This window comes from Dendrobates tinctorius, unplaced genomic scaffold (genome assembly GCF_039654945.1).
Source record: "Dendrobates tinctorius isolate UK_male_01 unplaced genomic scaffold, ASM3965494v1 ptg000030l, whole genome shotgun sequence".
NCBI classification, from domain to species: domain Eukaryota; kingdom Metazoa; phylum Chordata; class Amphibia; order Anura; family Dendrobatidae; genus Dendrobates; species Dendrobates tinctorius.
Window position 1 is genome coordinate 43,786,719 of NW_027361698.1, and position 14,794 is coordinate 43,801,512.

Sequence of the window (14,794 nt, forward strand, 5' to 3'; positions counted from 1 at the left end):
AAAAGCTGCCAATCAGTAGTAGAGGCATGGTTAGAATACCTGGCAGCTGGTTAAGTAATCCTCTAGTGATAATCTCCTGGTGATAAAACAATTATTTTATTAAAACTGCAGCAAGCAGCGCAGTAAATGAAACATCACTGGAATCAGGATTTCTGTCTTTACGTTATGCTGTTTTCAGATTAGGAAGCAAAAACCTGGTGACAGATTTCAACAAATGTACCCTGATATAGTTGCAGTTGAGTTTTCTCCTAATTATGCAGCATATCCCTGTGTTTTTAGAGATGTATTTCAATATAATGCTGACTAAACACTTTCTTTTTCTCTGCCTGTGTACAGATTCTGCCCGTCTTATACAATGCCTTCTGGGAATGGCATATCATGTTCTTGTCCAGCAATATATTGATGTGGATCTTTTTCTTAAAAGCTTCCTTGATGGATCCTGGCTTCCTTCCTCAGGACACTGAAGAGTATCACTATGCTGTCAGGCAGGTGCTGTATTATTGGTCTACACCACTCCGGCAACACAGATAAATATAATATCCTAATCCATGATGAAAGGTACTGCATGGGAATGATTCATTTATTCCTTGATAAGCACCCTTTCACAAGCTGGGAGGCATGTAATAAAAGGGTTAACTAAGCAGAGAAAACACCCTTCCCAAATGCAGCTGTTGGGGCAATTAGCTGTTAGTCCTGGGTCCAGCGCTTAGCACCCTGGCAAATAGCCATTCTTACTGTGTAATACAATGGCCGCAGCTGCTTCTGACTGACTCTATGTTCTGGCACACAGAACTCTGAGCAGGACACATAATCAGCACTGGTGAACTTGTATTTAAACATTATAGTCCTTGACCTCATCAACGGGTCACATTCCGCACATACATCAAAACAACCATACCCTACACGGATACCAGGAATGTATGATGTTAATTTTTTAAAATATAATTTATTAATCAACATTCAAAAAATACGTATTATAGGTGTTCATGGATCAATCAGAAACGGGTGTAAACGAACACAAACAGCCAGGTCACAAAAATAATTATACGTGCAGTGCTAGGTGGAACATGAAACTCATATATCAATAAATGCTCCTACTCCTAGTAATATTGCACAGAATTATAAAAAATAAATACTTGGAAGCAGCTTGATCAATAAGTCAATGAATGTAATGCATTACAAAAAATACATCATGGCGCCTGACCGCTGCTTGCAATAAAGCGTCTATGTGCAAGCAAAAGATGGACTCATATTGCTGTAAGAGCAGAAATTAAATGGTAAAAGGTTTGTCCTTTATGAGAAAGTTTGCCACCATTATATGCAAAACATGTTAGAGTACCTGTAATGTTGTGTCAGGACCCACCATGTATCCCCTGGCGCGCGTTTCAGCGTTCCTTCTTCAAAAGGGGTGTGTGAACTGGTGAACTTGTGTCCTTTTATTGCACTGATTGAATAACCATAATGCACTTTAATATATATATAGCAACACAAGAATATATCTAAAGTATGGATTTCTATTTTTGCATACCAGAAAACCACTGATGAAACACTGATGGTAAAAAGGACATAGTGATCAATCACTGATGAAAAACACAAATTTTTCATATACATGTTAAAAGCGGACATCTGAATAAGGCCTTACACTGAGGTTACACATGTTCATGTTCACTGTATTCTTATAAATTAATTGGCTTACCTATTATTAATGACCCCAACATTTTGCAATTATCAAGCCATTAGCTAATTAATTTCTAATGATGCAACAGAAAGCCACTGCAAAAATTAGGATGCGTCATCTCAGGAGAGGCACCTCAGACGTGTGCTACATTTGCGCTGAACGCTATGGGTGACCCAATTTTATCCGCATGAAAAAATAAAATAAAAAAAGTTTTTGAAAAGACACATTCATTGTAATGGGTCCGTGATCTATCCACAAAAATAACATATAGCAAACGTACCAAAAAAAACTGATGTGAGAGATCAGCCTGAGGCCGGGGTCACACTGGCGAGGAATACGGACAAGTGAGAGGCGTTAAAAGCACGCATTACACACGGACCAATGATTCTCTATGGGTTTGCTCCCAACAGCCGTATATTTCTCGTCCGTATTCTACGGTCCGTGCCAATCGCAGCATGCTGCGATTGTCAGCGTACTACGCCCGTAATACGCTAATGAAAGTCTATGGGTGCGCTAAAAATACGCATTACACACAGACCACACATGCGAGAAATACGCACCCGGTGTCGTTTAGAAAAGCCGGCAATTCAGTGCGCTATACAGTAAAATCACACTGACAGGTTTAATAAAGAAACGAAACAATAGATATATACACACAGAATATATATATATATATATATATATATATATATATATATATATATATATATATATACACATACATGTCATTGTGACACACACATATATATATTTATATTTCACATAGTTCTTCATAGCAGAATAGCCGCTTTTTCAATTGCCGGCTACTATCAAATTATTCCCCAACCTGACATGAAATGACACATGGTTTACATTCAGTAAAGCATTTCATTTCATGTTTTTTTATATGTCCCTGACTAATAATTAGATGAGGGTTTGTGTGCAAAATTTGGGAGTTGTAGTTGTTATTTTAAGGGGTTAATTCATTGTTAAAAAATGCGTGGGCTTCCCACTGCCCTATAGTGGTTGCGAATGGGTTAATCTAACAAAGGGTTAATGTCACCATTCGATGGTAAGGTGACATTAACCCTTTGTAAGATTAACCCATTCGCCACCGCTACAGGGCAATGGGAAGCCCACGCATTTTTTAACAACGAATTAACCCCTTAAAATAACAACTACAACTCCCAAATTTTGCACACAAACCCTCATCTAATTATTAGTCAGGGACATATAAAAAAACATGAAATGAAATGCTTTACTGAATGTAAACCTTGTGTCATTTCATGTCGGGTTGGGGAATAATTGGATAGAAGCTGGCAATTGAAAAAGCAGCTATTCTGCTATGAAGAACTATGTGTGTATATGTATGTATATGTGTGTGTGTGTGTGTGTGTATATGTATATATATAATATACACTCACTGGCCACTTTATTAGGTACACCTGTCCAACTGTGTGTTAAGACTTAATTTCTAATCAGCCAATCACATGGCGGCAACTCAGTGCATTTAGGCATGTAGACATGGTCAAGACAATCTCCTGCAGTTCAAACCGAGCATCAGTATGGGGAAGAAAGGTGATTTGAGTGCCTTTGAACGTGGCATGATTGTTGGTGCCAGAAGGGCTGGTCTGAGAATTTCAGAAACTGCTGATCTACTGGGATTTTCACGCACAACCATCTCTAGGGTTTACAGAGAATGGTCCGAAAAAGAAAAAAAATCCAGTGAGCGGCAGTTCTGTGGCCGGAAATGCCATGTTGATGCCAGAGGTCAGAGGAGAATGGGCAGACTGGTTCGAGCTGATAGAAAGGCAACAGTGACTCAAATTGCCACCCGTTACAACCAAGGTAGGCAGAAGAGCATCTCTGAACGCACAGTGCGTCGAACTTTGAGGCAGATGGGCTACAGCAGCAGAAGACCACACTGGGTACCACTCCTCTCAGCTAAGAACAGGAAACTGAGGCTACAATTTGCACAAGCTCATCGAAATTGGACAGTAGAAGATTGGAAAAACGTTGCCTGGTCTGATGAGTCTCGATTTCTGCTGCGACATTCGGATGGTAGGGTCAGAATTTGGCGTAAACAACATGAAAGCATGGATCCATCCTGCCTTGTATCAACGGTTCAGGCTGGTGGTGGTGGTGTCATGGTGTGGGGAATTTTTTCTGGGCACTCTTTGGGCCCCTTGGTACCAATTGAGCATCGTTGCAACGCCACAGCCTACCTGAGTATTGTTGCTGACCATGTCCATCCCTTTATGACCACAATGTACCCAACATCTGATGGCTACTTTCAGCAGGATAATGCGCCATGTCATAAAGCTCGAATCATCTCAGATTGGTTTCTTGAACATGACAATGAGTTTACTGTACTCAAATGGCCTCCTCAGTCACCAGATCTCAATCCAATAGAGCATCTTTGGGATGTGGTGGAACGGGAGATTCACATCAGGGATGTGCAGCCGACAAATCTGCGCCAACTGTGTGATGCCATCATGTCAATATGGTCCAAAATCTCTGAGGAATGCTTCCAGCACCTTGTTGAATCTCTGCCACGAAGAATTGAGGCAGTTCTGAAGGCAAAAGGGGGTCCAACCCTTTACTAGCATGGTGTACCTAATAAAGTGGCCAGTGAGTGTGTATATATATATATATATATATATATATATATATATATATATATATGCATTCTATGTGTCTATATTTATTATTTCGTTTATGTTCGAAACCCTGTCATAGGGCTCCATTATATGTCCATTTTGCAAGGCGGCGAGAAAATCTCGCCATACGGATGCCATACGGATTACATACGGATGCAGACATGCGCAAAATACGCGACCACACCTTGCTTACGGATGACATACGGAGCACTATTTAGGGGTCATTCATCCGTATTACGCCTGTAAACTACGGACCGTATTTTGCGTTGGTTAGTGTAACCCTGGCCTAAGGTTTGCACAACCAGGTAACAGCAGCTTGTGGTGGTTACGCCTGCTGTATATACTGAGGCACAGATCTAGCAATTGCATAATAACAGAAACAGTCTGCAAGCATGACTGTTTAGGCTATGTGCACACGGTGCGGATTCTGCTGTGGAATTTTCCGCGCAGATTTTGCTAAATCTGCAGGTAAAATGACCTGCATTTTACCTGCAGTTTTAGTGCAGATTTAGTGCAGTTTTTGTGCGGATTTCCCCTGCAGTTTTCACTTGCAGATTTCTATGGAGCAGATGAAAAACTGCTGCAGAACTGCACAAAAGAAGTGACATGCTGCAGTTTTAAATCTGCAGCATGTGCACAGCGTTTTGTTTTACATAGCCTTAAATGGTACTGAACATCACTTGCAGTTCTGCTGCAGTTCTGCAGGGCCAAATCTGCTGCAGAACTGCACAGAATCTGCACCGTGTGCACATAGCCTTATGCTACTTGAAGTCACAAAAAATAAAACCTCCATCAAATAAATACACCATCTTTGTGTCTTTGTGTATGCATTTCTGGGAATGTAGCCCACTATTCCTCCAAATTTCAGGTTGATGCCGTAGCAGGGCCAGCGTTAGGATGGAGGAGGAGGAAAAATGAGCAATTGCCTAAGGCTATGTGCACACGGAGTTTTTTGGCTCTGCGGATTTTGTAGTAAAAACCGCAGATAAATCCGCAGGACTAAAGTCCTGCGGTTTAACACCTCATAATGGATGAGGTGTGAAACTGCAGCGTTTCTGCACTAAAGAATTGACATGCTGCGGATTGTAAACCGCAGCAAAACCGCGTGGAAAAATCCACAGCATGTGCACTGCGTTTTTTTATTTCCATAGGAAATAAAGGTACTGTACAACGGCAGCAGAATCCGCACAGTGTGCACATAGCCTAAGGGTCATCCAGCATAAACTACGTTGATAATGTAGTTTTCAGGATGTATACAGATATCTTGGCCAGCATTCATCTATCAAGAGAGTACACTCACTGAAGAGCGTCAGAGCTTTGTCATAGTAAGGGCTCATTCACACAGTTTATTTTCACATACCAGTGCTATCCATTTTTTTCACAGCTAACGCTTGTACCTATGACTGTAAATGGGGCTGTTCACATGCTAAATTATTCTTCTTCTCCTTGCAACATCATGAAGACATGTCCAATATATTCATCTGAGTTTCGGATCATAATTGACAATGTAATCTGTGAGTCAGTGATAAAATCTGACAGCATTTGGATGCCATCTGTATGCTGTCCATCTTTCACTGACGGGAGAAGGTGGAGAAACTTTTTATTTTCTCATCAGTGAAAAACTGATGAAACTCTGACCAGACTGATGAAACGCACTACGTTTTTCTTGTACATCAAATAAACCGACTGAATGAGGTCTAACAGCTGCCAAAATGCCAAGACACCAAAATTGTTAAAAATCCTGCTCACAAAATCCGCCAAACATTGTGTGCATACTTGGCCTTCCTGTTTATTTTGGATTGGGGAGGAAATAGGCCAAACATTGTCTGACTTATCTTGTTCTACTGGACTGAGTGGCCCCATAGCAGCTGCCAAGTCCAACGATATGGACACCTCTGAACGTGATCCCAGGGCCCATGGACGATTCTCTTGTTCTCCATTTTTTATCCTGCAGGAATGTGACATTCAGTGTGAATAATCAACTGATGATTTTTAATAACGAATAATGTTTTCTTGTAGGCTATCAATTTTAATGACTGGAGAAATGGTAAAAACCCTCTAAGCCGACTGTGTCATACCTGTCATCTTGTGAAGCCTTTGCGTTCAAAGCACTGTCGCGTGACAAACCGCTGTGTGACTCATTTCGATCACTACTGTCCTTACGTCTACAATGATGTCGGTCAGCGCAATAGGTTTGGATGTTCTTTCATTCACATTAAGCTGTGAGGTTTATAGTATGAAACGCAATAAATCTTCAACTTCCTACATTGATTTCTCAGTCTGAGTAATGCTAATGCAGGAAGCGCTTATTTTACATTCCTGAGCTGGGTTTCCTTTAAGTTTTATGTAAGACCCCAGAGCACAAGAAAATAGGTTTGTCCTCTGTTTATCAGAAAATGATTTATAGTTCTGAGAAGTGTATTCAGGTAAATCCCAGATCTTACAAGCAATGCTAATACTTGTCATTAATCTGGAATATTCTCTTTACAGAACACATTTTGTTGGATTTCTGTTTACCATGTGCATCAACTGCGTCCTTGGTATCTACCTGTGTTGGAAATGGTTTCAAGTCGAAGGTCGGAGTCTATTAATTGGATTTGGTTTCCTATTCCTTTCCATCATTAGTTTTATTTCGGCCATGATGACTGGAATGTGTGTAAGTATTTGCCGGTTTCCTGATATTGTGGCAAATGTCTTTGAGTTATTATAGTAATTAAAAAGAGGACTTTTAGGGGTGGAACCTATCAAGAAATTTTTATGCCCGTTTTGAGCATAGCCCATGGTAGTAAAGACCCTTTTACTCGACCCAATACTCGTCAAACAAGCTTTTACAGAAATGTTTATTCCCGATTATTTGCAATGGTAAACATGCCTACTGTTAGGCATCGGGTTCCTGTTGCTGCACAGCGGGAATCCCGAGCCTTGCATTCGGCAGTCTCCCATTCCTCTCCGGCCGCAGAGGAGGCTGCTCAGCAGACTCGTCGATCCCGGCGCTCTGCTCAGACCAGCTCTGTGGGTTTGGTTGCTGCTGCCACCTCTGGTCCAGCTATAGCAACGCATTCTGGTCAGCAGCGAGCTGCTCCAGGGACTAAGTCCTCCTTTCGGTCCACTGAGCATGCCCGTGGGACGATCTCATTGGCGATCAGAGATCACATGCTCAGGTCCTTCTCCAGCTCGGATTGGACCATTAGGAAGGTCTCGGAAGGACGCTGCTATAAAAGGTTTGCATGGCCGCTTGGCCATGTGCTAGTATAGACTGCATTACCAGACTATGAGGAGTGAGTGTTGTATGCATGTATGAATGTCTCTGGTGAATGACTCATTAAGAAACTCCTACCCTTGGTACGCATGTGTTGTGCAGCCTAGCCTGTTAAGCACCCAGGCTTAGGTGTAGGTAGAGGCAGAGTCTGAGACTGGCATCAGTGGCCACCGGTGGCTCTGCACGCCACGGTGCACGTGCTCGACGGTCCACCATAGTCAGCGTCTATAGTGGCGTCCGCAGGTGCGACACCGCACGCTCAGAAGGTCTAGAGGGACTCTGACCCCGTGTCCTTGGGGCAGAGTTCTGTGACCACATTCTGTGCACTCCGTTGCCGAGCTCTGTGAGCTAAACAGGCTCCGGCATTTATGTTCTGTGGTAGTGCGGCTTTGAGAGGTAACAGAGTTCGCCCTCTTCACACTGGCTGACGTTAACCCACGTATGACCTTTCGTATACCGCTTTATACTTCCGCCATTTCTAAGCAGCAGTTTACCACCCCTGCACGGTGGACCCCGGGCTGCGAACGCACCTTACTATTATTTTATTATTTGGTGTGTTCCGCCAGCCCTAACACCTACAATCACTCAAGCATTTACTAGTTTTGTGGGTGATTTGGATTTTTATGCATACATAAAAATCACCATAAGGTCACTTTCACCCTTCAGGCTTTCGGTATCCGGCATGGTGCGGCGAAAAACCGGACTGCCGGATCCGGCGCCTGTTACGACCAGATCCGGCTTTTTCCCCATGCTGTATCATTGCTGCCGCATTGCGCCGGATGGAAATGCGGCGCGTCCGTTTTTTTCCGGATCCGGAGAAAATAGCCGGTCCAGCGTCTGGAAAAAACATTGCATGCAACGTTTTTTCCCAACGCCGGACCGGTTTTTCGCACTGCGCATGCCCGGAAACCACCTCTGCCAGGAATATATCCGGCAGAAAGAAGGATCCGGTGTCTGCGTTTGCGGCCGGATCTGGTAGTCCGGTTTTTTGCCGCATCGTGCCGGGACAAAAAGCCTGAAGTGTGAAAGCGGTCTTACTGTCAGCACAGCGCATCGTGTAAACAGGACACACGCTGCCGATAACACACTGTATTAAGGGGACAAAACAATCATATTAGTGCCAAACAACTGTAAGATAGTCCATCAGCACTCATTAATGGCCTGAAATCAGGCAACGTAACTAGCCCATTAGATGTGCTAAATTTAGGAGGTTCATGCTATCTATGTCTCTGTGGCCCTAATTTGGCTTGCATACAAATTATGGGACTGATTCATGAAGAGGTTTTGCCAGAATAAAGGCACAAAACACCTGTAAATGTCACAAAATGTTCCACAATACAAAGATGTCTAAAAAAATTTGCAACTTTTGATGCTTTCAAGCCAATTTCACCCAGCTCCGCCAGAATTGGAAGAGCATTGGAAGAGCATGCTGAAGCCCACCCAAGTATGTCATCAAAAGTTGTGGCATAACATGCCAGAAATCTTGCACCAGTCTCTGACTGGAGTAACATTGCTTGCGAGGTACATGGAAGCACATGCCGCTAATAAGATGTGTCTAATTCGTTAAGTGGCGTGTGCCTCTTAATGAACTAGGCTCCTCTTACTCCTGCACGCCCTTTTTTAAGACTGACTTACAAAACTTCGGTCATAATGATTCGGGCCCGTTGTGTTTTTTGTCAGAAAGCTGGCTTAATAGTCAGTGATAATTTCCATTACCCTTCTAAGGGAGATAACTGGTCTGATGCACTAACTCAGACGCAGCTAAATCAGGAACTTTCCAATAGGTTCACATTATAGACACTAGATCTTTTCCATAGCAGCTAGCTATTTAATCAGAGAGTGACTGTCAGCCCTGACGAAAACTTTCCTGCTGTTGGGATCAGTGGAAGCCTTAGTAGCTCAGCAGACAGCATCAGGACGAGCATGGTGATTTATTAAGATATATGTGATTTTATATTTACAGCTATACATGGCAGCCACAAACATAACAACAAATGAGAGAATGAATGCAAAGAAGTACCTTTATCTCATGGACGAGGAAGGAAAATTTTACAACCCATTCGACAGAGGTCTGCTCTTGAACATCCTTGAGTTTATTCATTTAATTCCACCACTTTCTGAAGATAGAATAAAAAGAAAACAAATTAATGAGATCTAAGCGTACATGTGCTAATCCTCTATTCACATCTGCGTTTCCCCCTCTATTACGAGGCTCCATCAGAGATTCAGGCATATTTACTGGAAGAAAAAGTGCAGAATGCTGTGCAGTAAAATGAGAGACATCATCACAAAAGGCTGCAAGTTCCTTTCGTGTCTCCCGTTTCCTCATAGATTGTCAGCTTGCGAGCAGGGCCCTCATTCCTCTTGGTATCTGTTGATTTGTGTGATTATTGTTATGCTGTAATGTCTTTTATTGTCTGTACAAGTCTCCTCTAAAATGTAAAGTGCTGCGGAATATGTTGGAGCTATAGAAATAAAATTATTATTATTATGTTCCCACAATGAGGTATTAGTGAGCTTTTGATGCTGCGTATTTTCTCTGCACAAAAAAACGCAGCGTCTTACAGTCCCAGCAAAGTGGATGAGATTTATAGAGATCTAATGACCAATTGACCAATGCCATACGTTTTTGAAATCCGCAACATTTCAATTTCTCTTGTGGATACGCTGAGTTTTATGTGCACATTTTCCTCATAGAAGTGCATTAGAGGCGGAAAAGCTGCAGGTATAAAAATGCATGTATTTTACACATGTTTGTACCAATAAAGTTTTGTCAAACTGGAAATATCATGAACCAGCTTTATTTAAAATATGGCATATCAAAAAGAGAGAAAAAACGCAGTGCCAAAAAGCTATAAAAATGTATGTAAATAAAAACTCAATAAAAAATGTAATCTAATAGTTTCATAATTACGGCAAATAATCTGTAACATCAAAAACTCACCAAAAATTCTGATTGTGGGAACATAACCTTATAGTGAATGGGGTATTTTGGGTGCTGCTTGTGACAATCATGCAGATATGAACAATTCTAAAATATTTGTTTGTAAGATATTATTTATACCACTATTTATATAGATCTATTTTTAATGTGTTTTTAAACTAAATTGAATAAAACAATGTCAAATGAAAAAGATATTTCATAGTCGCATTATTTCAATACTCTCAAGGATTTGTAGACTTAAAATAGTATCTAGATCCTATGTGGATGTATAATAAATCGGCTGTAGGTCAACTTATCTTATCAAGATAGAAAGCCTTAAAATCACCCGCAGACCTGTCTTTCAAGCAAAACCTATAGAAAAGCATGGTATTGTTTCCTTTGTCCATCATAAGAAGGTGAAACAAACTTATTTTGGTACAAATACCTGTCTAATCGGTCCAGGAGCTTTCATAATTCTCATGCTCTGTAACTTGCCTTTAACTTGTCATCAGAATTCTGCCATCACTTTAGGTGTTAGACCTTCCTTTCACCTTGCTTGTGCCATTGTCTACACTGAATTGAAATCCTTCTCTGCTCTTCTACTCTGATCTTTGTTGACTAGCTGCAGCGGTGACATCACGTCTGTAGCACTGTTGCCAATCATTGGGCTCAGTAGCTTTGCAGCGAATCAGCAAATACCAGGGCAACAGCAGAGAGGCAGCGCTAGACCTAGCAAGGGTGAGTAAACACAACCGTAATCCCAACACCACAACCATAACCCCAACCGTAACCCTAGCTCTGACTCCAACCCTAACCCTAGCTCCAACCCCAACCCTAGTCCCAACCCTAACCGTAATGGAAAAATGGAAATAAATAATTTTTTTTTAATTATTTTTACCTAAGGGGGTGAAAAAGGGGGGTTTGATTTACATTTTTTTTATATTTTAATCACTGTGATAGGGTCTATCACAGTGATCAAAAAGAACCAATAGGAAAAATATCCTACTGGTGCCGGCCTTCAAGTTTCACCCCTGAAGAAGAAGCCGGGGGACAGAGTCAGAGGGTCCAGGGACACCGGAGGTAACGGGGAGTGGGCTCGGGGGGGACCCCATTTCTCTCTCCTCAGCCTTTTTTTTTGCGCAACACTGGGGACGGTAAAAACCGACCCAAATTATGTTCTCCGAGACCCCAGAGATTTTCCGACGCTGGGGGGCGCTATACCGTTAGGAATAAGTACCCTTAACTGCTGCTGTTAAAAGGCGTAACAGCGGTCATTAAGGGGTTAAAAAATATCTTGCATAAATAATACCATGTGTTAGTTGTAGCCTTTGCAGGACATTGTTTATGCCAGGATACATTAGCAGTGCCGGTTTATATTTATTTTTCTTCTCCCTGGGCCCATACACAAAAAGTTTTCTACTAAGAAAAAAACATCAATAAATTTTCTACTAAGGAAAAAACATTTCAATATCTTCAACGAAATATGCCAATGTGGTTTACTGGCATGTCAATAGGTGGCGATCTTACTCTTTGAAAAACCTGTATGTATAAAGTACATATGCCACCACAGTCATTTTTATATTATTTTTTTCATTGTTATTTTTCATACTCATCTTCAAAGAGCTATAGAATATAATAAAAGGAAAACAAAATTCTGTCATTGTTGCTTAAGTTTTACAGCAATCACCTTAGAATAAAATTGACAGGTTAACCTTTTTTCTGCCGGCTAGTATAATTAAGACAATACCATTTTTATATTTTTTTTACTACTTTTTCTTCAGTTAGAAATTAAGAAAAGGAAAAAAACATTGTGTTTGTGTTGCCATTCCCTGAGACCCATATGGTCATATTGTGAATAAGGCTGAGTTCACATGTGGCGTTTTTTTCGCGTTTCCGCGGCGGTTTTAACCGCGCGATTTTGCCACGAAAACACGAAAAATAAGCATCCCATGCATTCCTATGGGATTCCGCAATGCTGTGCTAATGCTGCGGTTTTTACCGCGGCGGAATCGCTTCGCGGTAAAAACCGCAGCATGCTCATTAATTTGCGGAATCGCGGCGATCCCGCACCCATAGGAATGCATTGTTCCGCTTATTTCCCGCATGTGGCTGTGCACACCATGCGGAAAGTAAGCAGAACAATTGCGGATGGTACCCATGGTCCGGAGGAGAGAAGACTGTAAAAAATAGAATTTAAAATAAAAAATATTGTTATTCTCACCCTCCGACGTCCCGCGCAGCCTTCCCGCTTCTCTTCACGCTCTCGTTCCCAGTAGTCCTGTGCGAAAATGCTCGCGATGACGTCCCTTCTCGCGGGATCACGAAGTCTCGCGGTCATTCGCGCGACGTCATCGCGAATTACCGCGAGACGTCACGATCCTGCGAGAACTGACGTCATCGCTGGCATTTTCGCAAAGGATTACTGGGAACGGATGCGCGGGACGTCGGAGGGTGAGAATAACACCGTTTTTTTTTACATTCTATCTTTTACTACTGATGCCGCATAGGTGGCCTCAGTAGTAAAAACTTGGTCACACTCGTCAAACACTATGTTTGACAAGTGTGACCAACCTGTCAATCAGTTTTCCAAGCGATGCTACAGATCGCTTGGAGAACGCTAGCATTTTGCAAGCTAATTACGCTTGCAAAATGCTAGTTTTTCCGCGGGAAAATCGCGGGAATTTAAAGTGCGATTTTCCCGCAGACTGGAATTCCGGAATTCTCACGGTAATTTCCGCGAGAGTTCCGGTACGTGTGCACTTAGCCTTACTATTGCAGCAGGCTCAGAGACCAACAGAAACAGACAGGTGACAGGTCAACCTCAACCAGCAGCTGTTAGAGACATGTATTTTAGCTTTGTGCCGCAGCCTTTATTTGCCGGCTATGGTGGGGATCACACAGTGAGCCCACTCTATACACCCGTTCACTACTTGCACCGTATGTGTACGGCAGTTGTTGGTATGGGGTTAAACACAGGAAATAATGGGTACAATCCAAACTCTGAAAAACAACCCCATGCTATTATCCTCAACCATCATATTTTTACAGTATTCTCCGAGCAACCACCAAACTCAGATTAATCCTTAAACGGGTTGTCTGGTGAAAAAAAATCACTTATCCACAGGATAAGTGATAACTTATTGTTTGGTGGGGTTTTAACTGCACCAATCATCAGGACAGAGACCATTTACCTACTTTAGGGCTCAAGCACATGACCATATTTTCAGTCCAAGTTCGATCTGACAAAACATTGCATAGCACTCAGACCAATGTTATTCTATGGTGCCATGAAGATGTCTGATATTTTCCTCGATCCAAGGAAAAAGTCACTGCATGCCCAAGTTTGATTCAATATTTGTATCGCACTCGGCCGTGCAATTTAATGAGTCTGTGGAAAACAACGGGCTACACTCGGATGTCATCTAATTGCAGTCCAATTTTCACAGACTGGCAGAATGGAGAAGATGGACACATTTTTTTTCCTTCACATCTGTAAAAATTGGATTTCACTATGATCAAACTTTCATCAGAATTTGATTATAGTGTGATTAGCATAATCAGCCCAATTCTCTCAGATGGGAGAATATATGTTGGTGTGACCTCAGTCTTAGAAATGGAAAGGAGTTTCACAGCTCCTCCAGGCCAGTGAGTCTTACTTCTATACCAGGAAAGATCTTTGAACAAAATATTAAACAGCATGTATGTAAGTACTTGGATAAGAATAAAGTAATTAACCAGAGCCAGCATGGGTTTGTAGCAAACAAGTCATGCCAGACTAATCTAATTTCTTTCTATGGTGTAATCACTGACTGGGTGAATCAGGGAAATGCGGTAGATATAGTATATCTTGACTTCAGCAAAGAATTTGATAAAGTATCTGTTACGAATCCTGGAGTGGACCCACCGGATTGTGGTATCAACCGACCCTGGGCGAGCTGGCATGGTGGAACCAACCCCTATACAGGGAGCGTTTGGGGCAGGCCCAGGGGAAGGTTAACGCAATAGCTAGTACCAAAGGGGCGGCTTGTAGAATACAGAGAGGACCAGAGTAACACACCCTGAACGGTACAAGGCAGATCGCACACAGGGGAGTATGAGGATCCAGGACAGCAGAGTACCAACAGGGAAGCGCACTGAGATCAGGCCAAGACAGGGAGCACACAGGGAAGTACGGGGTATCAGACAAGGCAGATCGCAACAAGTAAGCGCACTGAGACCTGAGTAAACACCAGCACAGAACAAGTGCTAGAGAAATAATCAGGCGCCAGGAAGCCACCTGATAAAGCTGACCCCGG

General features: G+C 42.2%; 1 protein-coding gene across 1 annotated transcript in view; it reads left to right on the forward strand.

The window, feature by feature from the left end:
• Nucleotides 1–9,734, forward strand: part of LOC141086215 (uncharacterized) — a 133,471-nt gene extending 123,737 nt beyond the window's left edge. The window contains exons 7-10 of the mRNA XM_073572047.1: nucleotides 337–489; nucleotides 6,337–6,509; nucleotides 6,808–6,973; nucleotides 9,540–9,734. Of these exons, the coding sequence (XP_073428148.1) occupies nucleotides 337–489; nucleotides 6,337–6,509; nucleotides 6,808–6,973; nucleotides 9,540–9,734 (687 nt within the window). The remainder of the gene's footprint in view (nucleotides 1–336; nucleotides 490–6,336; nucleotides 6,510–6,807; nucleotides 6,974–9,539) is intronic.
• Nucleotides 9,735–14,794: the final 5,060 nt, after the last annotated feature.